Source organism: Pseudoliparis swirei, chromosome 7, assembly GCF_029220125.1.
Source record: "Pseudoliparis swirei isolate HS2019 ecotype Mariana Trench chromosome 7, NWPU_hadal_v1, whole genome shotgun sequence".
Lineage (NCBI taxonomy): Eukaryota > Metazoa > Chordata > Actinopteri > Perciformes > Liparidae > Pseudoliparis > Pseudoliparis swirei.
In genome coordinates this window covers 9984676-10008494 of record NC_079394.1, presented here as the reverse complement: position 1 = coordinate 10008494, position 23819 = coordinate 9984676, and the positions used below count along the sequence as shown (strand labels likewise).

The following is a 23819-nucleotide window of genomic DNA, read 5'->3' as shown; positions in this document are numbered from 1 at the left end:
TCTGCTCACCGTCTTCCTCTGAATCTGTGAGGTTGGAGTGGCGGCCCCTTTTCGGTGCCGAGTCAGACAACCTCATGACGGAGCGGGCTGGTGGGTAGCGGTGCAGTGGGTGGCCCAGTGGCGTCTCCTCCTCCAGCCGGGGCATCGGCCTCTCGGATTCAGAGTCCACAAAAGGCTCATCCAACACCTCTGTGGTTTCAGAGATCGTCTCCGTCACAACGCTGCTGTGAGGGTGGCTGCGCTGACGAAAGCGACGCTTCCTCAGAGGCTTCTGGGTAGAAACAGGACAGGTTATGAGGCGGTCCTGACCCAGACCAACTCAGAACAAGAAGACTGGAATAAAAAGCCTGGGCACAAATCCAGTTCTCAACACAACTGAATGCTAATATATTTAGATTTGGTGAACTCCAAAAATTAGACAATGAATCAATCTTAGCATTCACGGTTTCTTACCTTGCATTTGAGCCCCAAGGCAGGCTTGGTGAGGATGGGCGGGGAGCACGCTCTCCTCTCATCATCATCATCATCATCATCTTCTTCGTCATCATCTTCGTCATCTTCCTCCTCTTCACTGCTTTCACTAAAGCAGCTCTTCCTGACAAGAAGAGACTCATTCAACCTGGAAACCATAGGAACCTGTGCCAGCCCCTCCTCAGGCCCCTCCATCGATCTGGGCTTAGGGCCTCTCTTTTTCCTTGGGGGCCGCCCTCTCCGCGTGGGAGTTATGGAGGGATGTCTGGCCATGTCCAGTAAGTGAAAGGCCGTGGATTCTGTCTGTCTGTCCAGGGAGAAAAGAGAGGGGGGGCCGGTGGCAGAGCCTGTGGTTTTTCCTCCCTCCGTTCTCTCCTCGTCTTCGTCATCCTCGTCCTCCACGGGGCGGATCTTAGGCGGCCGTCCCACCCGTGCGCTGTCTTTCACTTTGCCCCAAGGCCAGTTTTTGGGTGGGCGCCCCCGTGGTCTGCGTTGTCCATTTGTTGGAGGAAGGGGGCGTGGCGGCTCCGGGACAGAGGGCGGACAGCGAATGGGAGGGGAAGTGGGAGAGCTTTGGCTAATGGGAAACCCCAGGAAGCACTTTCTTTCCTCTTCTTCCTCCTCGTCCTCATCCTCCTCCCTCTTCTTTCCTTGGCGCATGTGCCAGGACATTGGTGGGACCTTGTGACTTGGTTTGATCTATTGTCAGATAAAAGTGAAATAAAATCAGTCAGCATGTCCGACACCTTTGAAATCCCTCTGCTGTTCTACTTTGAACAAACACAAATTCAACTAATTTACCTCCTTGCGTTTGTGTTCCTCTGGTTCATCTTCCTCTTCATCTTCCTCCTCCTCCTCCTCCTCCTCCTCGTCATCGTCGTCGTCTCCATCAGAGACCACCGTGTTGGTCACGATGACGGGAGTCCAGCGGAGACACTCGGGGTCGACATCCAGCTGCCGCGGCCGGGCCTTGAGACGAGTCATGTGTTTGGACACCAGCTTCTCCCGCCGCACCAGGACCAGCCTGACAAGAGAAGAGACAAGAGTGTCAGAACTCACGGTTCTTTGTGTGGAGAAAAAGGGGAATGTGGCCGTGTACGTCAGTATATGTCGGTTTCCATTCACACCTATGTGTTTGTTAGCGTGCGACGCCCACTAAGTGTTGTGCATACTTGTGCAGATGGACTGTGATTTACGAGATCATTGGGATGAACATGTGTACTTAAACTCAGAGGCTCAATATTTGTGTTTCAAACCAAAGCCATATTTTGTTATGGTGCTACCAAAGACTTTGATAACATGATTGTAAGTTAATACTGACTGAATACATTAAATCACCGGAGTAAACTTAGCTAAGTATTTAAATCAACTGTCCATCAAGCTTCCCTTTCTATCCTACTGTTGCAGACATTTTGTCTAAATATCAGGAAGTGTCAAATGGCCTGGGAGCAGGTCAATGTAACATGCAGTAGAATTTAAATACAACAAACTGCATCTTCGTATTAATACCGTGTCAGCAATGATCTTAGTAAAGTCTACTTTAAAAGGCGTGCTTTGTTTACATGGAAGGTGTAACCTGGCTGCAAGCTATGCTGTTTATTTAGGGTTAGTTAGAAGAGCCTTAAATACTTTGTCTGGCTACCAGATCCTCCTTCCCTTTCTCACTGCCCCAGAGTGAGTTATATAATATGCCAATGCAGAAGAACTAATGGGATTAAAATAACACGGCCAGCTAAGTGAGAACGATGTTCCTACAGTGCAATCTGCAGGAACCTTGTGGGACTACAGTGTGAACCACTGGAGTGCATCGTTGACCCATTTAATTAAGAGGGTTCTAAATAATGTGAAGCGCTTCTGAATGCGTCCCCGGCCCGTCTCTGACCTGTCTCCTCGCTGATCCAGCATGCTCAGACTGTGCAGGGTGGTGGTGATGTCCTGCGGGCAGATCCCGGTCAGCTTGCTTAGTTGTCGTATGGTGATCTGCCGGTCGCGGACGTCGTGGAGACACTCCAGCACCACACTGCGCCAGTAGGCCATGTAGGACAGTCGGCCGAGGTCGGACAGAGGCTTCTCTGGAGATCCTGGCTGGCCCTCGCGCTTGGACAATAAGTAGCCTGTAGGGAGGGAGGGAGGGAGGGAGCAAGGGACATCTTGAACCCCAAAAAATATGTACAACACAATATTTTCTATTTTTCAATGTGTTCATTTTGTCCATCAACTGATGCATTTCAGTTATTGGCGTTGTCACTTCGTGCGCGTTTTGTTTGACGCTTACTGAAGTCGATGAGAAAGCGTCCATAGCCCCTCCGCTGGTACTGTGGAAGAATCATGATGCATGACACGTTGTATTTCTGTTGACAGTGCTTCTCCTGGAGAGGAGGGAAAGAAGCAGACACATTCGACCATTAGAAATATAAATATAAATACATATGAAAGGGAAAAGGACATCACAGAGCAAGCCTGTGTGGGCGTGCGGCCGGGTGTCGGTGGCGCTGCGTCGGCTCACCGACTGCTGTGTGTTGGCAGCGAGGCGGCATGTTAATGGGAGCACCTGCAAACGCTACAGAGGAGCAACGGAGCTCACAGCAGCCACTCGCTTTACCTGGGACACTTTGGACCTTTTCTATGTTTTTAGCAATGCACCTGTGTGGAGTGACGCCGGAGCATTTCAATGTCATTGGAATATATTCATCTCCACATTTTGGTTGAGCAGGAATATTTGTAATATAAATTGTAACATAAATATACACACATAAATATACACATAAATATATTGGGGCAGCAGAAAATACAAAACTTTTTTTCTTCCACACTATCTATCTATCTATACACAAACACTCTTATACAAAAAACACACACACTTGTATTAACAAGACAGTCTAGCAGCACCATAAATTATGTGGATATAACCACGATAACACAAAATATGATGTCTGCATGTGCATTAGTGGAAATAGCAGCAAGTGTTGTTGCCTTAATTACTGTTGAGTGGTTTGTTGATGCATTCTCACACACACGCACTGGTCTCGAGGTGGTCATACCTTAGAGAAGTAGCCAACAAGGTGGCAACCTTTGCTGTCGTTCTGGGTCAGGACGTAGAAAAGGAAGGGCTCCACATCATAGTAGAGGGTCTTGTGGTCCAGGAACAACTTGGCCAGCAGACACAGGTTCTGACAGTAGATTGTGCTCACGTTCCCATCAACCTGTGGTTGGATGAGAGAAGCAAAACATCAGCGCCACACAATGACCGAGCGTTTCCCACACGACTGCCATCATTGCCAGAAACACACTGCTCTCCAGAAGTACGTCCGTGTGAGCTGCTGGTCGAGAGCTGTGGAACAACCCGACGGTGAATGAAGGAGAAGTTAGTGTCAGGCAATGATCCCAGCCGCGTCTCTGGAGACCCGACTGATGGAGAGGGTGGAGGCGAGAAACAAGGAGCCGCAAAGAGAAGGAGAAGGCGGGCGCGTCGGTTTGGCAGCTTGCCAGTTGCATCTGCTCTCCTCCGAGCAGGGATGGACCGCAGAGCGGGGAAACGGGAGCTGCAGTGGCCGTGACCCGCAGACAATCCACTGAATGAATCTGCTGCTGCGCTACGAGACCCAGAAGAGCTGTCTTGTGCGTGGGCGCTGAGAAATTATTCTGATCATCGCCGTTACTCTGCCTAATTACATCAATTTAGGAATAGTCCTCTCTGGGATGGATGTCAATCCATCACCATTAGGAGTTGGATGGAGCAACATGTTGTCTATTCATAAAGTACCAGGGATGGAGTTAGTGCACGAGGTAAAGAAGAAAGGCTCAGGGTAAAGGGGCTTGCTTTAACGGGGCTGTGGTATGCGGGTTCAACAGAGTCCCTCTCCGTTACAGTGTCTTCCACAATCACTCGCGTTCTTCAGGTGTTCTTCTGTTCAGTAACGGTCAACCATCATTCAGTCCCAACAGTTCCTCACCTCGTAAACAGAGACATCTTCCTTCCTGTAGATCTCGTTAGCAGGGGGGTGGAACCAGTTGCACTTCTTCATGTGCTGGTAGAGGATGCTGCGACTCTTCATGTAGCGCAGGCAGAACTCACACAAGTAGAGCTTGGGTAACCTGGAATAGGAGTACAGTGGAGGAGGAAACGTGAGAAATGGGTGTAAAAAAATTAAAAATAAATCACAACTCGATAGTCTCCAATTGAAAAGTAATTGATCAACAGAAACTTTAAAAAATCAGTTCTTTTTCTTCCAATAGTTAATAACCCTCTGAACCCCAAAACCCGTCAGCAGGATGGAAAAGCATGTTTTCCTTCAACAACTCGTCAAAACTAAACACTTTACAATCACCAGAAGCTGTAAAAACGGTCATAATTGTCCGATTTTCATCCTTCCGACTGTCTTTGAACACATCAAATGTCAGCTTAAAATTCATCAAAAACATTTCATTCTACGCATCGCATTTTAAGAGTTTGCCCCACATAAACCGGTAACTCTAAACAGCTGCTAGCCATGCTCCTGTGTATATGGCTGAGAGCAACAGTCCTGTGAAAATGCTTTTTGTGAAACTTGGACTGAACCGCAGGCTGCTGAACAAAGTGCATTGTGGGGAGTTACTCTACAGGAGGCTCTTTTTTTATGATTTATGGCATTGTAACTGCACAAAAGACATTTTTAAAGTCTTCTAGCCAGGGCTGTGCTGCTTTTCATAGATGTGCAGGATTTATTATATCTGTGAAAATCAAGGCTACAGAAAGTAAAACGTGACCGGAGCGAAAGACGCCGCGAAACTGCGTGGGGTGCAGAGGTTAATGGAGTAGCTTTAGTTTCTTGGAGTGTTGGTCAGACAAAAGAAGCAATATGTGTTAGTCAACTTGCGTTTTGGGAAATTGTGATGGAAACATTTCATTGACTTTTGAGAAAATAATTGCCAGATTAATTAGTGAGATAAACAGCTCTCGTTTTTAAATAAGCAGAACACCGCAATGCCTGAGACACACGTGGAACCAGTAGGATTTGAACAGCAGATTTTGTGAGAATGGTTGAACATATATTTCATTCAACAGTCACATACATGAAGAAAATGAAAACAGCCAAAGCCAATCTGAACCAAAGGGCCTCCCCGGCTCTGGCTGGTTACCTGCCAAAGTAGGTGGTACGGTAAACAACCTTATAATTGAGCTCCATTACGCGGGTGGTAATTGCTTGTGCCTCCACACAGGACTGTGAGCTAAGTACATTATGCTGTTGTGCTTCATTAGGGTAATCAGCTTACCTGCTGTACTCCTGGGGGTATGGAGATGAATACCACGTCTGGATTTCAAACTTGCCAAATTCGATAACTGACGGACAGCGCATCTGAGGATCTGGTGGACCCGTCACCCCGACTTTCTGTTTTGGTGAGCAACACAGGAGGAGGAGGAGGAGGAGGAGGAGGAGGAGGAGGAAAGGGAGGGAGAGACATGGAAGGTCAACTTCACTGCTGGAGTGATCAACGGTGAAGTAGACAGATTACACACCGGGGGCCTCCTGTATTGGGATCTTACACCGAGGCAGGAGACGGTCATCAGTAACACACCTTTAATATAATCGATGGAAGTCTGTGACCAAAAGCCACTTTGTGATTCTCAGAGATACCGGGCTACCTGCTAGCGTGACAACGGAGCTTTAAAGTGGAGCTGCTGACACAGTTTGCACCTCTCCGCCTGTCGTTTATGATGATAATGTATTTTACTCCACGGCCCTCTTCACACATAATTAGGGCTCACCACTCGGCCTGCCTGCATCAAACACTTAAACACTGCAGTGAATATTCCGGTGGGATGGAGTTTAAATATGACTCCCCTGACACCGGCCAAACACCCGCTCTCTGATCCATCGACTGCGGTGCGGCATGCAAAGGGGCGTCAATGTGGCTCATTTACAGTTCCCCTCTGGATCTACACTGGCGAGGCTAACCTCGTCATGAGAGCTGCTCCGCTCAAGACTCACTCCATCTATGGTATCTGATGATTTTAATAAACCTGCTGAATCTGGAAAGAGTTCCATGGTAAATCAATGTATTAATACAATGAATCAATACAGCTGATTGACTCTTCCAACCACAAACATGGCTAGTCCCATGTGAGCCGGTGACTTCATGTTTTACGACCTAGGTGTTGTTGACTCGGCATTCTCCTCCCCGTTGACATACACATCATCATACCACGGCCCATAACTCCAGCCTGACAGCCTCCTGGTGGCCTGATGGCTCTCTCCCTGGATCTCCTGCTCATGCTGTCTCACCCTACAATGTGGCCCCTCTTCGGGTCCTCCTTACCCGTTGCCCCGCCTCTGATCATTGCACTTTAAAAGACATTTCATATTGTGCCTGTGTACCTGCAGTGCCAGCTCCTGGATGTGTCTGAACAGCTCGATGTCTTTTTCCGTCAGGTTCTCGTGTCCGGGAAGTTTCTCATCTTCATCCCGCCAGTCGCTGCCTTCCTGATTGTCTGGGGATGGAAACACAGAGTCGACATTAATTAACATGCATTGAGAAGCTTGCACGACGGAATACCAAGACGAGTGCCGATTGATTTGTTCAAAAAGGTGCTCCAGGTGGTTATAGCAAAGCAATATCACCACGGATACATTAATGTGTTCAATGACAAACCTACTGTTCTGGTTGATGTGGCCTTTTATACATATAAAATAATGCTTTTGAATCTCTCTGGATTTGTCACCAAACTCATACAGGTTGTATGAACCTGCCCAGCGTGCAACCGAATCTTCAACGTGGGTCAGAACACAGACGTTGGTGCCGGTGAGAATGGAAATAAATGCTGCTGCTGCGTCTGCTCCGTCACACGTGTTCTCTTCTACCGAGCTGCACTCGGAACGTTCAGTGGAACAAGAACTGCAGGAGGCCACTTCACATTAAAGAGACATTTCTTTTGATGCATCGGCTACAATTTTCAGAGGCAGAACAAAATATCAATTCTACACCATTTTACCATCGGTCTACAATTTACAATTAAGTCTCATGAGGGCCGTATCCTTTTGATACTGGGAGAAGAATGTAAGCACCGTCTCTGCAGCACCACATCAGCCCGTCTGATAAGAATATTGGTAAAATATGCATGAAGATACCGTATGATTATTAATGTCACGATGCTGCTGGCTCATTAAAGTGCAAGTATTACCAATTTATGCTGTGGACGTTATTAAAATGTGGTGAAATTTAGAGCCTAGTTTGTAGGTTTTTCGCAGTTGGTTCATTAATAATTATGATGGTGGACTTTTGAAAATTAGCTTCATGTCTCGTACGCTACACACAATACAGTCACATCCCGTATCACTTGTATTGAAATCACAAAGCTATTTCTGATTTGCATGTCAAGAACATTTTATAAATGTATTTTGGCCAGTTTCCAATAACATTTTACACCGTCTATGTTGTACTTTTCTGTAATAATAGTACACTTAGATTGATTTAATTGTTAATGTCAACTGGACCAGTTCAAATCTAATATGTTGCATGACCCTGAGATGAAACTAAAGTCACACTGCAGTGGTAGAGCCGCTCATCCTGACCTCTATCATCTCCTTCTCCTTTGCGATTGGCTTTCTTTCGGATGCGGCACTGCTGCGAATAGTCCACGACTTCCTGCCGCGCCTTCCGGCCCTCAGGCGACGGCGTGAAGAACTTTGTGAGGGCGTCTATGAGGCCCTTGGTCTTGTTGTTGAAGCGTAGGCTGCCCTGCGACAGGTCGTCGTCGTCCCGCATCGAAAAAAGTAGCCGGTCGTCACCAGGGTAACCCTCGCAGGAGGAGCTGGAGGAGGAGTGGGCGGAGGCCGAGCGCTTCCGCCGACCATGCCTGCCCAGCTTTTTAAAGGGCCGCCCCGGCCTGAGGAGACAGAGAGCGGTCTGTTTGAGACTCTGCTTATGGGGCCACAAATGTACATATAGGACAAACCCTTCATATACAAAGACGATATTGAAATATAGATGATAAATTACACAGACAAGAGAAATAGCAATAGAAGAAAAGAGTAGCTGTGAGCTCATTTCTGAGGGTCGGCATCGGGCTGCTAGCTCGTGTGCACCCGGGTGAAGCTGGCTCACATTGAAGAAGACGGTAAGAGCTGAAGGCATTTCTCTACCTGTTCTTGGGCCGCCCCAGCGGTGCGCTGTAGCGCCGTTTGATTTGTGCTGCCTTTTCATGTAAAAGCTTCTTTCCCTTTTTCCTGGGTTGGCAGATTTGACAAATCCACATGCCTGGAGAGGAAGGGTGAAAGCACAGGTTCACACACCCTGAGGTGGATTAGACAAGACGGGCTTCAGTGCAGATACCAACATGCCGCGGGACTTATCCAACATATTAGCACTCAACGGTGGAGCGTTAGGCAATTCATGAGAACTCAAGACATCATTTAGTGCGACTATAACGATCGCGTAGTGTGCTAATGTACGAGCTGTGGGTATTCCGTCAGTTAAATTCATGGGAGGCTTCAAAGAGGCAATGAAGAGGCGAGTGATACGTTAAAGCAGCGGTCCACTGAGGAAAGGAGTCGTGTGCTTACCTTTTGGCATACGCGTGAGGGGAGGATCACAGCACTCCATGTGGAAGCCCCGGTCACAGGAGTCACAGAACAGCATGTTGTCCTGTACGGTAACACACACACAAGTATTGATGATGAATAAACCCGTTAGATGCGTTTCAGATAAAGTGAGTCTCGCCGACCTATTGCGCATGTTAAACTAACATGAAAGCGAGAACAATATGTTGGGGCGTACTTTTTAAATCAAATATATGTGTCAGTCACGTCCAATAAGATGGATACGATGCACTTTGTTTGAGGATACATGTATTGGAGGCTGCAGTGCTCATTCTAATGGCTCCTTTTGAGCAGATTTCCACTTGTTTGTGCCCAAAAGTGCATTATCCTCATATCAAATTTATTCAATTACTATAAACTTTGACAGTTGAACTGTTCTTTGAAAATATCCACCAAGACTTTTTTAAGAAACTTCTTGCTTTCCCTTTCATTCCCAATCTTCAAAGACTGATTTTATTAACATTGTGCATCTCGGTAGTCGGATGTGCATTTTGTCTTCCCGTCTAACCTCTCCGCAAACATTTAAATAAACACATATTCCTCACTTGATAAGAAAAAGAGAGTGAAATCATGCCGATGGCGACTAAAATAGCTCACTCCCAGGGCCACAGATACGTCTATCGGCATCTCTATCTGGCACCGAGGCAGAGAAGAGAGTGTTCAGACACCGATAGGCGGCCAATCCGCCGTATTCGCTCAGCCACTCACCGCATTCTTCCCTTGATCCTGACAGCTGCTGCAAGTCTTGCATTCGATGCACTGCCACCACAGAGCCTTGACTCGCGCTGTGAGCTCTGGGGAGAACTTGAGACAGGACGGGTGGCCTGCAGGTAGAGAGACACGCAGAGACACAAACAAGTGCGTTAACGTTGCACACTTCTTTTTCTTCTTTTTGCCGCTGCTGACTGACAGCCGTGACCCACTTGCATCATTGTAGGAGAAGAAAAAGGAGCTCCATTTGGAATTGAAAAGGCCGCCCTGAAACAAACCTGGCTGCAGAGAGAGTGTTCAAACATAAATGACAATATGTCGGCGCTGTGCTTTCGCCGTTTGAAGAGCAGCAAACAAGATGGTCCCGCCTGAGACAGAAACCCAGGGAGGAAAGAGGAAAACAAGATCTCCTCTGCCTTCACTAAGCTGCAGAAAAAAAACAGATTCATATCCCAATTTCTCTGAAAACGAAGACCGCTGCCAGTCTCTGTCAACTGTTGCGTTTTGTCTTTGCTCAAATGTAAGCATGACAGCCTGGATCCAAAAATGTGCAGAGATAAATGACTCAGTCTGTGTGCAGCCTCCTAAAACTGAAACGCATGCTTATCTTTTTACAAGATATGTGCTTAAGTTCGATTTCTTCCCACATTTTTAGATGAAATGTACTCTAACCAATCGTATCACATCTATACTTTGCAGGCGGCTGACGGGTCCTCTTCTTCTGTGGTTGCTCGTGCCACACAGCCAGTGAACTGGTGCTCAGATCCCGGGTCTTACTGGTCACAAAGCAGCACTCACCACTATTGCCGCAGTCGGCGCAGGAGATGAGCTCCTCCGGCCTCTTATCGCGATTCTGCTCCTTGGTGCCCAAGCAGAAGCTGCAGATGGGGATCGGCTCCGCCACCGGCTGGCAGAGGGACGGACGAGGTGAGGAGGGGAGAGAGGAGAGAACATCGAGACCGTCAGTCCACGTAACAGCTTAGTCGGTGGAATGAAAGCAACAAAGTGGCCTTGTGGGTCCTGCCACAGTGAATGAGTGCTGCAGTGTGCGTTAACAAGTCGCCGGCGGACTGAGAACGACAATGACACCACAGAGCATGTGGCCGTGTGAACAAAGTGTTGAGGATAATGAAGAGCAGGAGAGCGGCGATGAGGCCGCTTGTATAATTGATGTCCCGATGGAGGCTGCCGCCGTGCGTCAACGTCTCCACTGACTCCCGTGTCGCCCGATCAAAAGCTGGATCTCAGTTCCCTTGTTGTAACGGCCGAGGAGTTAAATTCCCGTGCAATGTGTCCCATTTTGACACTTAATCTGAAACACGACTTCATTTCTGGTGTCCAAGACACAGAACAAACGTATTATCCGAAGCCAGGTTTGAGTCTGGGAAAACAAAAGGCAGGGTAACACTTAACATGTCGTGAGGCATCGAATGCGACTCGTCTGTCCGATAAAGCTGAAAAATCATATCCCTGAAGTACAGCAGGTGCACTTCACAGGCCCTAACGAGGGGCTGCGTGAGGAGAATCGCTGTGAAAGTGTCTGGATGCTGGCGGTCCTGAGGGGAAGTGGTGGTGCGACCTCAGATTACACCACAAGGCCTTTTGGTTTACTGTTGAGTAACCAACAGATACAAGTCATTCAAAACGTAACTTACCGTCACAATATTTAACCAGAACAATCTTTACACTCGATAAAAATCGATTATTAGAATAGTTGGCAACGAATTTCAATATCGATTTGTCGCCTCGCGCGAATATTACGCCACTCAATAAGTCGCGGAGATGTTTGAGTATTAAAAGGTTGAGTTGAGCGCAGAGCGGCGGTAGAGGAAGGACCTTAATGCTGAGATACGAAAGCCAATCAGCGCTGAGACGCTCCGCCGTTGGTGAATCGAACTGGCTGCTGCCGATCTGGCAGCGCTAGAATCGGAAACTCTTCTAAAATAGGTATTTAATTTCTATTAAATAAGATATATAAATAGCTAGTAGCTCGGCATGGGCGTGAGTAACGTCACCGTGGGGCAACACCGGGGGGGCCCTAAATATTCACTGCCTTGTTAACCCAAATGTACACAAACCACAGAGAGATGCTCAAGTCCGTAAACTAGACTTAAACTCGTTGAACTGGTACAACAGGTTTTTTCTTTATGTCTCCAGTTTGTTGGCTTTACGCCATGGCTGCTGTTTGAATGCCAAGTTTTCATATCTGGCAAAGCTGGGTATGCAAATGGGCAGTGGGGGGGGGGGGGGAGACTCAGGTCAGAGCAAAAACAGAGGTTCAACACTAGAACCGGAATTTGAAAAGAGAACATAGTGGCTGCAGCGTTGTTGTCAGATAAGCCAGTATTTCAATTTAACAGTTTATCTTATGTTTATTCTTTTCATGATATTATACAATAAATATATTACATATATATCCTTTAAATACACCTGAATCTGGAGGGTTCAACCGATGCAAAGGCAACTGTTGCAAATACTGTCACAAAGACAAAGTCACAGAACAAATCCAAGGTAAATTCATTAAAAAGTACAAGAAAATGTCTCAAGTCCAGCATGTTCTGCCGTTCTGCCGAGAGCGAGCGGCCGGCGCGTGCGAGCAGAGCCCGAGCGATGGACACTTGGAAGGAGCCGCCGGGCTCCACGGCTGACATGGGAGACACTGTGCAGACGACATCTGTTGTCCAACTGCTTCCACATCCTGGGCTTTGTGTCCGAGCAGCCGTGTTGGAAACCACTCGCGTGGCGTCTGGGCTGCCGTTTGCCAGCTGGCACGTGGGAGACGGCGAGACAAGGCGGAAGAGGGTCCTCCGACCCGACGGCAACCAATTAGAGCGGTTTGTCGAGTGTGGCGAACTCTTGCGCCTCGGCACAACCCCGCTGCGTGGCGGCGTCATGCTGTGGTGATACTCTCTGCGGCGGGTAACGCGGCCGCAGCAGGAGAGCTCACTGCAAAGAACGACCACTTGGGAAGAGACACGCGGCCACGGGTCAAACCAAAGCCGTGAAAAAACAACGTGCGGGAGCGGACAAGAGAATCCAAACTTCAATCCAATTCAGAACTTGGAGCAGGACTTGAACTGTTCACTCGGTCCTCTTGAGACTTGCCAGAACATGAGCAGCCACCGCTCTCACAACTCTAGTTCAAACTGACACGAGGTGGAGCTTTCTTACAACTCTGTTGGGGTTAATCAGTGTCAAACACGCAATTCAACTTCAAACAGAAATGAAGAATATTTTTTGTAGATACATTCTTTCCTCAAAATACCCTCATACTTGCATAAAGTCCATCCACCTGCTACGAATTTACAAAATAACCGCCAGAATGTATTGAAAGGATTCAAAAGAAGTCTATTCTCCAGCACATCGCTGTGCCATATCCTCCACGATGAATGCACAAAGAGAACATTCTAACATGCACATTTTGCATCATTGTGAAATTCAAAAACACCGAAACATTTTGCAGGAGGCACACACACACACACACACACACACTACCTGAGGTCATACGATGCGCTTCAGCTAGCAGAGGACAGTGCAATAATTCATTTAAAATGGGGCAACAACAACATGACATTCACTGAAGATGGTGTTACTCCAGGAGAACAATGTAAATGCACACGACTGCAGGGAGATGGGGAGACAAGCAGGTCCTGGCGGCGAGGAGATGGGGACAAGAGCTTGATTTATCGGGTTCATTTCCTTCTGACTCAGGCTACTTCCAACCCCCCCCCCCCACACCTTACACCACAGGGACAGAGCGAGCAAGAGACACAAAAGGTGCGGAGTGAGGGAGTAAAAGAAGAAAGGTGAGGGGAGAGGAGGGCTGTAAAGAATGAGGCAGATAAGCACAGAGCGCGAAGAGGAAGATAGAGTCTTACATGAGGATAAATGTACCAGCGCACGCTCTCCATTTCTGAAACCATTTGACATGCCCGCAGGTAGAAGGTGTACGAAACGGCGAGCGTGTACTGGCTTATCACGTTGGATTCCAGAAACCACTGATCGTGACCTGAATGCATGATGCAGATCGCTTCACTTGGCTGCAAAACAAACCGACGGGAACGCTGGAGAGAAATGGAAGTGAGCGGCAAGAAGGAGGAAAGGAGGCGTGTGAGGAAGAACAGAGGAAAAAAAGACAGAGAGGGGAGCGAAAATAAGAATCCAGAGGGCAGGGGAGTGAAGGAAATGGGAAGTATTAAGAAAGAGAAACATCTGCAGCGGCGGTCCTCTGAGCAGACGGCGTGCGACCAGCGCCTCAATCATGGCCGACGCTTAACCCTTTCCCCGCTTGAGGTCAACTGCTCCCACTCGGCCTGGGAGCACTCGAGTAAACACCAGCAGAGAGCTTCGCCTTTCACACACACACACACACACACACACACAGAGACACAAACACAGACAGAGACACACACACAGAGACACAAACACACAGAGACACAAACACACAGACACAGAGACACAAACACACAGACACAAACACACAGAGACACACACACAGACAGAGACACACACACAGAGACACAAACACACAGAGACACAAACACACAGACACAGAGACACAAACACACACACAGACAGAGACACACACACAGAGACACAAACACACATACACAGAGACACACACACACAGAGACACAAACACACACACACACACACACAGACAGAGACACACACACACACACACACAAACACACAGACAGAGACACACACACACACAGAGACACAAACACACAGAGACACAAACACACAGACAGAGACACACACACAGAGACACACACACACACACACACAGAGACACAAACACACAGAGACACACACACACACACACACCCTGCATAGTGACATGCGTTACAATAGGGCTTTAGTTACTGGCCGCCAATGTAAATTAATCCCCGACAGATACTAACTATTGAAAAGCTAATCCTGCCTCCATGACAGGGATATTGGAAGAGTGACACACAATCCTCACATTCCTTCCGAGACGTTTTGTCCTCCCCGCTTCAGCCTTTTCTACCTCCGACAGCATCGCTGCCAAGACCGCTCTGACGCCACAGCATCCCTGGTGAAATCTCCCACATCTACTGCCTGCTAATTGACAAGGACGACTTTTGACTTGAGATGTATGTGTGTGTGTGTGTGTGTGTGTGTGTGTGTGTGTGTGTGTGTGTGTGTGCGTGGGTGTCTATTTTAAGCCTGCGTGTTGCTGCTTGGGCACTTCTTTCCCCCCGAACATAAGAAGCGTTCAGGAGCAAACCGTTGTTCGGAGCCAAAGAGACACGCCTCGTGGCAACGGTTAGCAACGAGCTGCATTTACTGGGCGGACTTGAAATGGCAAACAAACATGTCTTACAAGTTACAGGTTCCTCTATAAACACAGGCCGACACACAAACAGACAGCGATGGTACCGTGACCCGCCGGACACGCCCACTCGAGCACAGCGTTGCCGTGGGCTCCGGCGTTAGCCTCGATCGAGTTTTCAAACGGTCAACGTCGATACGTTGAGGAAACGTGCAGCGTCGCCTGAGACCTCGTGCGGAGAGATAATTGGTTGTGTTTTTTAAACGGCTGCTGATGGCCTGGTTTCCCCTTTACAGAAAGTGTCTTCTGACACAGGAGAGGGAGGAAGGAGAGAACAATGGAGCGAGGACGAAAGGAGAAAAAAATTAAATGCAATGGGAGAAAAAAAAGAAAGAAGGAAACGCGTCGCCGTTGTCCTTGTCTCGTGTCAAGGATCTCATTAACATGGGAGCCCAATCCCAGCAACCCCCCCGCCACTGCCACCACACTTCCCGTACGGCCGCCACCTCCAACACAAACCCATTGATCGCCGTTACAAAGCGAGCCGTGCAAGCAGAGGCGACGCACAAACACACTTGCAGTCATCGGCCGCACTCAGCACGAGTCGTCAGGAGACGCACCTCAACACGCCAGCCTCACTTTTTCCATCAAAGAAATGTGCGCATGGATGTTCAGTTGGCGGTGAGGGGAATTCCCGGGCACCTGCCTGGAAAAGACTTGAAAGAAACCGGTCCACATTTTCACGCGAAGTCCACAGCAGCCCGAGGAAGCCCGTGTGCCGCGCCGACACGCCCTCCCTTGAGCCAGGCATCAGCCCCCGTTAACGTTGAGGTTAGCCAGGGAGCGCAAAGCTAAATCACTGCATCAGACGGAGCGGCGCTGGCTGAGCTCCAGCCGTCACTTCCACAGCTGCTCGACACATTGGCTCCGTTTGCAGGGCGATGAGGTTAGCCATACGCACGGCCTCGCACAGACACATCTCCACTTCCCCTGCCAAACGCCACTCGCATCACAGGCACCGGCCCCGGGCGCCGCCGCCGCGACTATCCGCGCAGCGTCTGTCCGTGGTCGTTCTCCGGGCGCCGACGGGGCCACTTTTGAAAACCTTCACCGAGAACAAAAAGCCACACGCGGGTTTGGAAGTGGCACAGACGACACACAATGCCCAGCGTGTATTTGACACCGACCTATAGGGTTGCGGCTATTGATTATTTTAGTAATCGAGTCTCGTCCTGATTATTCCATTGATTATTTGGATAAGACGCAACAAATAATAGGTTTCCTTTTCAGAAAAATCATTTGTATTGCTGAAATTCTACACATTAACATAATATGTCAAAACTAGACACATTTATTATGTGCCGTATTACATTTAGGATTTCCAAACTAATTGTTTCCCGCCTCCATCCGCAAACCGGCAGAAATTATAAAAGTTAACAGTTTACATTGTTAGTGTCATTTATAGTTGCATTTGCATAAAACACTATTCCAGTTATTAGAAATGAAATACATGTGTTTTTATCTAAATAGTTGCTTTGAAGTTGCTTTCGATGCTCTCCAGTGTCGTTCCACTCCTCCGCTGGTGTGTCGGGCCGACAGTCCAACAAGAACCGGGCCTGCGGTCGCTGTGCAGCGTGAGCTGGTGCCATCAGAGGGGAACAAGCTCTTTCAACTTTAGGCACTAATAATGGGTCGGCTGAGGCCAGGGCGCCGGCAGAATGGAAACAGATGCCTGAATGAAAAAAAGATTTCTCCACCTCCTTGAAAAGTGGATCAGTCTCAAATCAGAAATTTCAAGTTGACAAGAGTCATGGGAGACAATTTGAATTGCGTCCAATTTAGTAATTTCCCCAGCATCCCCCACAGCGGTGTGATGTTTCCTCGCATCCAGTGAACGACACACGCTCAACCATCTCCTGCGACGACACAACCCGATGGAGCAGCAACGGGGGAAGGAGCGGGCAAGGGAAAAAAAATGAAGAAGCAGGTTGCACCCAAGGCACGGCATCGATGTCCGAGGGCATTTTGTATTCACGATCCTCCGAGTGCCGATACGTGACGTCTTCCCCTCGAGCCGACGCGAGCAGCGGGAACGTGTGTGTGGTCTTGGAGAGACGGGTGGGGGTCGATCAAACACTGGGACAGTGGATAAATATATAACCGTCATGGTACATAATATGCGATGCTTAATGCGTCAAATAAACAGCCACTACCAGCTGCCTGTTACGAGGTCAGTGGGACGCTTTAGAGGGAAATCATCAGGACCGCGATGTCACATCTGAGCTGTGAATGTTGTTCACAAGCCTCTGTTTTTCACACGTCCTCGCCGTGACACTGCACGCCAAGATGGAGAACTCTGGTTCACCCCGCTCCAGCTGTTGAGGAGGGGGCAACCGCGGGGCAGGGAGATTGCTCTTGCCTATTATGACAGGATGAACGTCACACACACACAGACACACAAACTATACACTCACACAAAAGCTCAGCGTCAAGCCCATCCCACCTAATGGCCGTAGCATCATACCACTAACGGGCGCTCAGGGAGGCAATGAGGTTTGCCATCTCTATATCCATGACCCCTGGATGACTTCACTCCCCCATTCACCTCCCCCCTCATGACCTGGCAATGGCACCCGATCGGGGTGAGAGGGGGAGACAGAAATAGGGTCTGAGTACCCGTTTGAATGGAGCACTCGGACACAAACAGCAGCGTGTTGGGGACACAAATCTCCCCACAAATGGGGTCAAAGCCAGTGCTTAGACGTTTGTTTTGATTTCCCTCCCCCCCTCCCGCCTTTACTTACTTTCTCTCCCGCCTCTCCTTGGTGAATCATAATTGTTAGCAATCAGGCTGGGCAATATGGCAACGATGCGCAACTAGAAGAGTAGGAGAATGCGGGAGAGTGATCGTGCAACGGCCACTCCGTCTTCTGGGCACACACAGTTTCTAGCTCTTTGATGCAAATGCCACGCGCACAGGCCATCATCTAGATCAAGCACACACACACACACAGTCACTCGCAGAAACACACCGGATTGAGCAGCAATAAGGTTACATCCTCTGGAGAGACATATGAAAGCAACACCACAAGGCGAAGCCGGGAGGAAGAGTAAGCGGGCGTGTGTGAACGCCAGACACAATTGTCAATTTCCTCACTGCTGCAGCAGCTTCCCCACGGCCCCATCGAGCCTGCAGATGAGACCCGCAAAACAGAACCTCCTCGTTCGGGTCCACGAGTGCAATTCATAATCTCTGACCGGTGAACAGTCTCACTGATGCAACAGGGTGGGCTCGATTGCTCATGCCAAAAATGCACTCAGTCTTTCTGGTGCAATCAGAAGTTATGGGGGGGGGGGGGGGGTATTGCATATGTACAAATACTGTTTTCACACCAAGCAGTACTTGGTTGTGTTTTCATTTGGATCTGTGAGGCAGAGGGGCGGGCCCGATCAGTAGCCAAGTCAGAGAGAAAGAGGAGGTTGATGTCGGTTCGTCTTCGGGCCGGGCCATCTGCAGCCAAGCAGGTCACTGTGTTAGGCAGACCCCATGTGACTCCAGCCTGCTCTCCAGGCTAATCCTACTCTGGGTGTGTGTGTGTGTGTGTGTGTGTGGGGGGGGGGGGGCGTCCATACCAGGAGCTGCCCAGACTTGAACACACAACCACACAGAGGCCAGATAAAGCCAGGAGCCAGCCAAAACAGTGTTTAGGGCAGATCTAGAGTTCTCTGTAGCCACCGGCTGTCTAACAACCCGAGTGGCGTATGATCCGATGGAGGGCCACGAGGCGGGCGCAGAGTCGTGTGTAGTTCTAACAGGTTTATTTACATGCTGGTTGTTAGATGTTTGCACATCTGTGTGCATCTAAAGATTTATGAAAAGCAAACTGGTGTGTGTTTGTTGTCTTGCGTCAGGATGCACTCAGCCATTATGTGTTTCTGTATTTGGTTTTATACGCGTGTGTGTGTGTGTATACATATTGCCCTGGCCCTTAGACGCAGAGGTTAGCAGGCGCCTGCTCTCTGTGATCAGGTTACAAAAGTGGGTGTGTTCCCTCTCTCCTCTGTCGCCTGCATGTCTGCCTCTCCCTCTCTAACTTATTCTGTCTCTATGTCTCTGCCTCTCTCTCCCTTTTTAGTTAAGGAGGACTGTAGCTTGCGTCATCCAGGCCTCTTCCTTTGGCACCACTACAGACCATCTCTTGCTCCCTTGTCTGCGTACCTCCCCTTCCCTCTTTTCCTTTCTTTTCTTCCACCCATCTCCTGCCAAGGAGCAGCCCTGCAGCTGGTCCGCTCTCCCTGCAGGAGGGTGGGAGCCATGTGACTCTCTCCCCTGACCTCCTCTTCTGCTAAAAATTGGCCCAACAGACGCCCGTCAAGCATCACTCGAATATTGCTCGCACCTGGAAAACAGTACACGCACCTGGGATTGTGCCACTCACATATTCACCCAGCACACATAACCAAATGGGTTCAATGAAATCTCTCCAACGTGCATTCTGACCCGAATCCCCTGTTCTCGCTAAAACACACGAGTAACGCCTTCAACACAGAGATGCAGACTCCAGTTTGTGAAGAAAAATCCTCACTCTCGCATCTGGCTGATTTTACAAATGTTGCTCAACTCTTCTCAGCCACTTCTAAAAAAAACTTTGCAATGTGCTGTCTGGCGTAAACCACGACACCATATGCTGGATGAAAACTCACAACTAATGCTCACGGAGTAAAAGCCCAAACTGTGCTGTAGTAAATTGCAGCCCTGTAGGCCCATGACCAAGTAGAACAAGCAGAGAAAATGTAACGCCGATGTCTCAGATATTGCCAGCTGTTAGTTCTGGACTAATCTGGGTGTGCATCGGCTATTATGCAAGTCGAATAAATGTTGTGTGGATTGCAAAACGAGGGGTTTTCTCTCTCTTCCCCCCCACAGAATCACTCACTATATTTCCGTTGCACCAACAAGTTTTAACTGACGAGTAGTTTTTACAAGATATTTGTGATCTTATGAGACGCATGTGATGCCAACAAAGTGCTTTTCTCTTTGTACACATAATGTATACATACTAAAACGTTTGTGGTCAACAGTGATCAGCAACATCCAGATGAAGTGAGCCAGTTATTTACTGTCTATAGTATTACATCAATATGTGTATGTTTAAAGTGAGTGGACACAACCGCGTTTCTTTGTTTGTGACAGATGTACGTGCGGGGACATTACCTTGTCTTTCTCGTGGGGCAACAACCGGACTGGTGGAAGTGACCCCAGAGACACTGTCCCGGTCCCGTCATCCAGGCCGCTGCTGCGGCTGATGAGCTGGAAGAGTGGACCCTGCTTGGCCACACGTCCATGGGCCACAGCCCTCTTCAGGGCCACCCTCAGCTGCTGGTGGAAGAGGCCAGACCCCATAGAGCCGCTGCTTGACAAGTAGGCCGCCACATCAGCCTGGCACTTGAGAAAGCGTTCAATGTTCTTTAAGCCGGAGCCACCGGGCTCATGGAGCCCCTCCAATGCTCGTTTGATCAACTTGTTCCAGTCAAGTCCCGGTTTCTTCCCAGAATGGGAGTGAGAACTACCAACAGCACTGCTGCTGCTGCCGCCGCCACCACCTCCTCCTCCTCCAGAGCTGCCACAACCTTTGGACTTGGGCAGAGCCAAACGCCCTGGGTGTTCAGGGTCCTTGTAGGAGTTGAGACCTTTGTTTGTGACCTTAAGGATGGTACCATCCTTGACGCTGAGCTCCAACTGCTCCAAAACCGTTTTGCGATCCAGAGAATGGACCATGGACACCGCATTGCAAATGCGCTCTTCTGATGGTCGCTGTTTCTGCTTCTTCACCTTCTTGATGGCCTCTAGGATCCATTGAGTGTACATTGGGTTGGCCAGTTTCACCATGGCTACGGTCTGGGTGGGTGCGGGGGTCTTACCGCATTGACCACACAAAAAAGGGACGGTAGGCCAAGGAAACACCTGGCCTGCGCCGTAGCGCCGCCTCCTCCTCTTTCTCTTTGCCCTCTGCCCGCGTACTATCCCTTGTCCTGGGGTCGCACTGAGAGTCCCTCAGAAGCAGAGTATGAGCAGCACGGTAACGAGCAGGTGATCATAGCACAAACCCCCTGAGCCAACTCTACACTTAGTAAAATACAGCCCACCCACCTCCCACTCCCAGTCAGGTGACTGTCCCTGACAAGAAGCAGGGGGAGTGGAGGAAGTAGCAGGTGAATTAGCAACTTAAGCTCCCACAGCACACAATGTAAAGTAGATCTTGATGATAAAAAGGGTTTTCAAAAAGTGGGTGTTTCCCACTTTGCCTGTCTCAAAACACCTATTCACAGAAAATAAAACCTGTTCAGTCAGGTTACTGGAAAACTATCCAATTCTTAATGCGAGTTGTTGAAGATGATCGCGGTCTTCAAGACATGAAATGTGTGTTTCAGTGATGAAGGGCAATACAGTAATTATGTTTGCTGTAGATTATAACATTCCACAAGATCCACAGAGCTTCCACACGTCCTCTTCTTTACTGGTTGTCTCTCGCTGTCCTTTACTCTTCCAGCAGCCCGGGATTCTGACCTCTGCGACGGAACAGGTATCTCAACCCAAGGAGCAGTCAAGACTGATCACCTTCATGCCTATTACACTTCGGTCGCCGACAAACCCTGCAGAGATTTAGAAGAGAAAAAAACACACACAGAGAGAAGTTAACACAACTTTTGCAGAAAACATCTTTCAATGTGAGAAAATATATTCTCATGAGTTATAAATTATGTTTTTAAACATCGATGAGTTTGAATGAGATAGTTAACCGTAGAGAGAATGCAGTTTGATTAACAGCAGTGACACCCCACACGTTTCCCTCACACGGACATATAAACAAAGCCATGCATGCCCATAGAAAGCACCATGATGATTGTCAATGCACTGCTAACAAACCCCCCTGACAGCTTGATAATCACTTCGGTGAACAACCATACAGTCTCATCACAGCCTGAAGGAAACCCAAACAGACAACTAACAGATAACGTCACGACCAAAACGTCTCACAACCACTGGAAACGGCACAAATGCGTCATTGTGGCGGAAATGACGAGTTACAAAAAGGGTAAACAACACCATCCTAGAAACTGCACGAGAAACTTGACCATTGGCTAACTTAGTTGGGTTGCTATGGTAAACACGATGCAGTCAAAACACAGACTGTTAGCAAACATTAGCTGAGGAGCTAGCTCAAACCCCAAGCTTAAACCACTGCCGCATTGACAAACTGTTTCCCACGGTGCCGTTTACTCTCGCTGACATGATGTTAGACCGCTGAGCGTCTCACAATAACCATTTCCCGCTAACTGCTGTTATTTAGCGAGCTGCATTGGGAGCTAGCCACCGAGCAAGCTAACCTTACGATGGTGTTCCCAACGTTATTCGCCAACCCGAAACGTAAACATCATGAACCGAGGAGTTAGCCAGCGCTCCGGCTGAAAACAAGACAACGTTTCCCCGTTGGACAGATATGTCAGACAATACTAACCATCACACCGCAGTAAACACAACGAATAATCTCAATTTGAATGTCATTCAGATATTAACGTGAGATTCGCGGCCTTGTTAAAAAAAAAAAAAAATTCACAATGCAACTTGCAGACGGCCATGTCGGCGAGCGGGCAAGTGCAAAAAATAAAAAACATCATAGCCGCGGATTCTGCAGCACTCCGTGTTCTCCGGCCTTCTTCCCAACCTTTGCTCCGGGCGAAGAGCCTCCTGCCCGCTAAGACGCGTCCCCACAAACGGTCCCCACCTCGCGGACTTCCTCCCTCCGCCAGCCGCCCTCCCACGTAACGCTACAGCCTGCGGTGCGGAGAAGACAAGGCCGCTGGAGCGGAGAAGCTAGGCCTCGGCACCCCCCACCCCCCCACCCACCTCCGCGATCATCATCCCCTCCGTACCCCTCTCTCCCCTCTACCTCTCGCGGTTCCCCAGAAAGCCCGAGCTGGTCCGGTTCTGGTTTCCGAGGGGGAGCTCGCGAAAAGCAGACCGCGTAAAAAAAATCTCGCGTTCTCCCATCCGGCTTCCGCTGCTACTCACCGGAATTTCTTGCCGAGCCGCCGAGGAGAAGGTGCCAAAACCGTGCGAATCGGAGACAACAACAAGCCAAAAAATGCAGCCACAGAGCAGGGGTTCTAGAGCCGACGCCATCTTTGAGTGAAACAGGAGCACGGCTGGTGGGGGAGGGGGGAACACTGAACCGTCAGGCAGGGCCAAGGGACCGTCTGCATGGTGCGAGGCGAAGATCCAGGGGAAGAAAAATCCACTGCAAGGCGCGGGGGGCGGCGGCGTTGTGCTGTTGCTATGAGAGGGGTGTGGATATGGCTTGAGCACATGAAATGGAAGAAAGGGACAGATGGTGGTGGTGTTGGAGGGAGAAAAAAATCGGATACGTGTTCTCGCATTCTCTGCTGTCCTACAACTAGGCCTACATCGGGGAAGATTCAAGGGAGCGTCTGCATTTTGCCCGGCATTTGTAAAAATAAATAAAAAATCAAAGCCAATGAGCGCGCCTTAACGTTAGAGGGTATTTAAAGATCAAAGTGAGACACCCCTCCACACTGCAGTCTATTGTAGCTGCTGTGTGTGTGTATTTTAAAAGCTAAAGACGGGAAGAGAGCCACACAGACTCAGTCCCCCAGAGATGATCAGATGTTACAGTGCTGCTATCTGGAGTATTAACACAGTATGATGAAGCATGTTATTATCTATATATCTAAGCATAGAC

At 48.9% G+C, this 23819-nt stretch overlaps 1 protein-coding gene across 4 annotated transcripts in view; it reads right to left on the bottom strand.

Moving 5' to 3' along the window:
* The window catches only part of kat6a (K(lysine) acetyltransferase 6A), a 29017-nt gene extending 5774 nt beyond the window's left edge, over window positions 1-23243 (bottom strand). The window contains exons 1-16 of one of the 4 annotated variants that reach the window (XM_056418624.1): window positions 23132-23243; window positions 20273-21711; window positions 10557-10665; window positions 9756-9871; window positions 9012-9093; window positions 8592-8706; window positions 8022-8335; window positions 6828-6940; window positions 5725-5840; window positions 4425-4566; window positions 3513-3674; window positions 2747-2840; window positions 2354-2585; window positions 1273-1495; window positions 454-1170; window positions 10-271 (exon numbers count right to left, since the gene is read on the bottom strand). In XM_056418624.1, the coding sequence (XP_056274599.1) occupies window positions 10-271; window positions 454-1170; window positions 1273-1495; window positions 2354-2585; window positions 2747-2840; window positions 3513-3674; window positions 4425-4566; window positions 5725-5840; window positions 6828-6940; window positions 8022-8335; window positions 8592-8706; window positions 9012-9093; window positions 9756-9871; window positions 10557-10665; window positions 20273-20947 (3472 nt within the window). In that variant the 5' untranslated portion in view covers window positions 20948-21711; window positions 23132-23243. Of the gene's footprint in view, window positions 1-9; window positions 272-453; window positions 1171-1272; window positions 1496-2353; window positions 2586-2746; window positions 2841-3512; window positions 3675-4424; window positions 4567-5724; window positions 5841-6827; window positions 6941-8021; window positions 8336-8591; window positions 8707-9011; window positions 9094-9755; window positions 9872-10556; window positions 10666-20272; window positions 21712-22577; window positions 22728-23009; window positions 23088-23131 lie in introns of those variants that run through there. The other 3 variants (XM_056418627.1, XM_056418626.1, XM_056418625.1) reach the window with 3 other exon arrangements.
* Window positions 23244-23819: the final 576 nt, after the last annotated feature.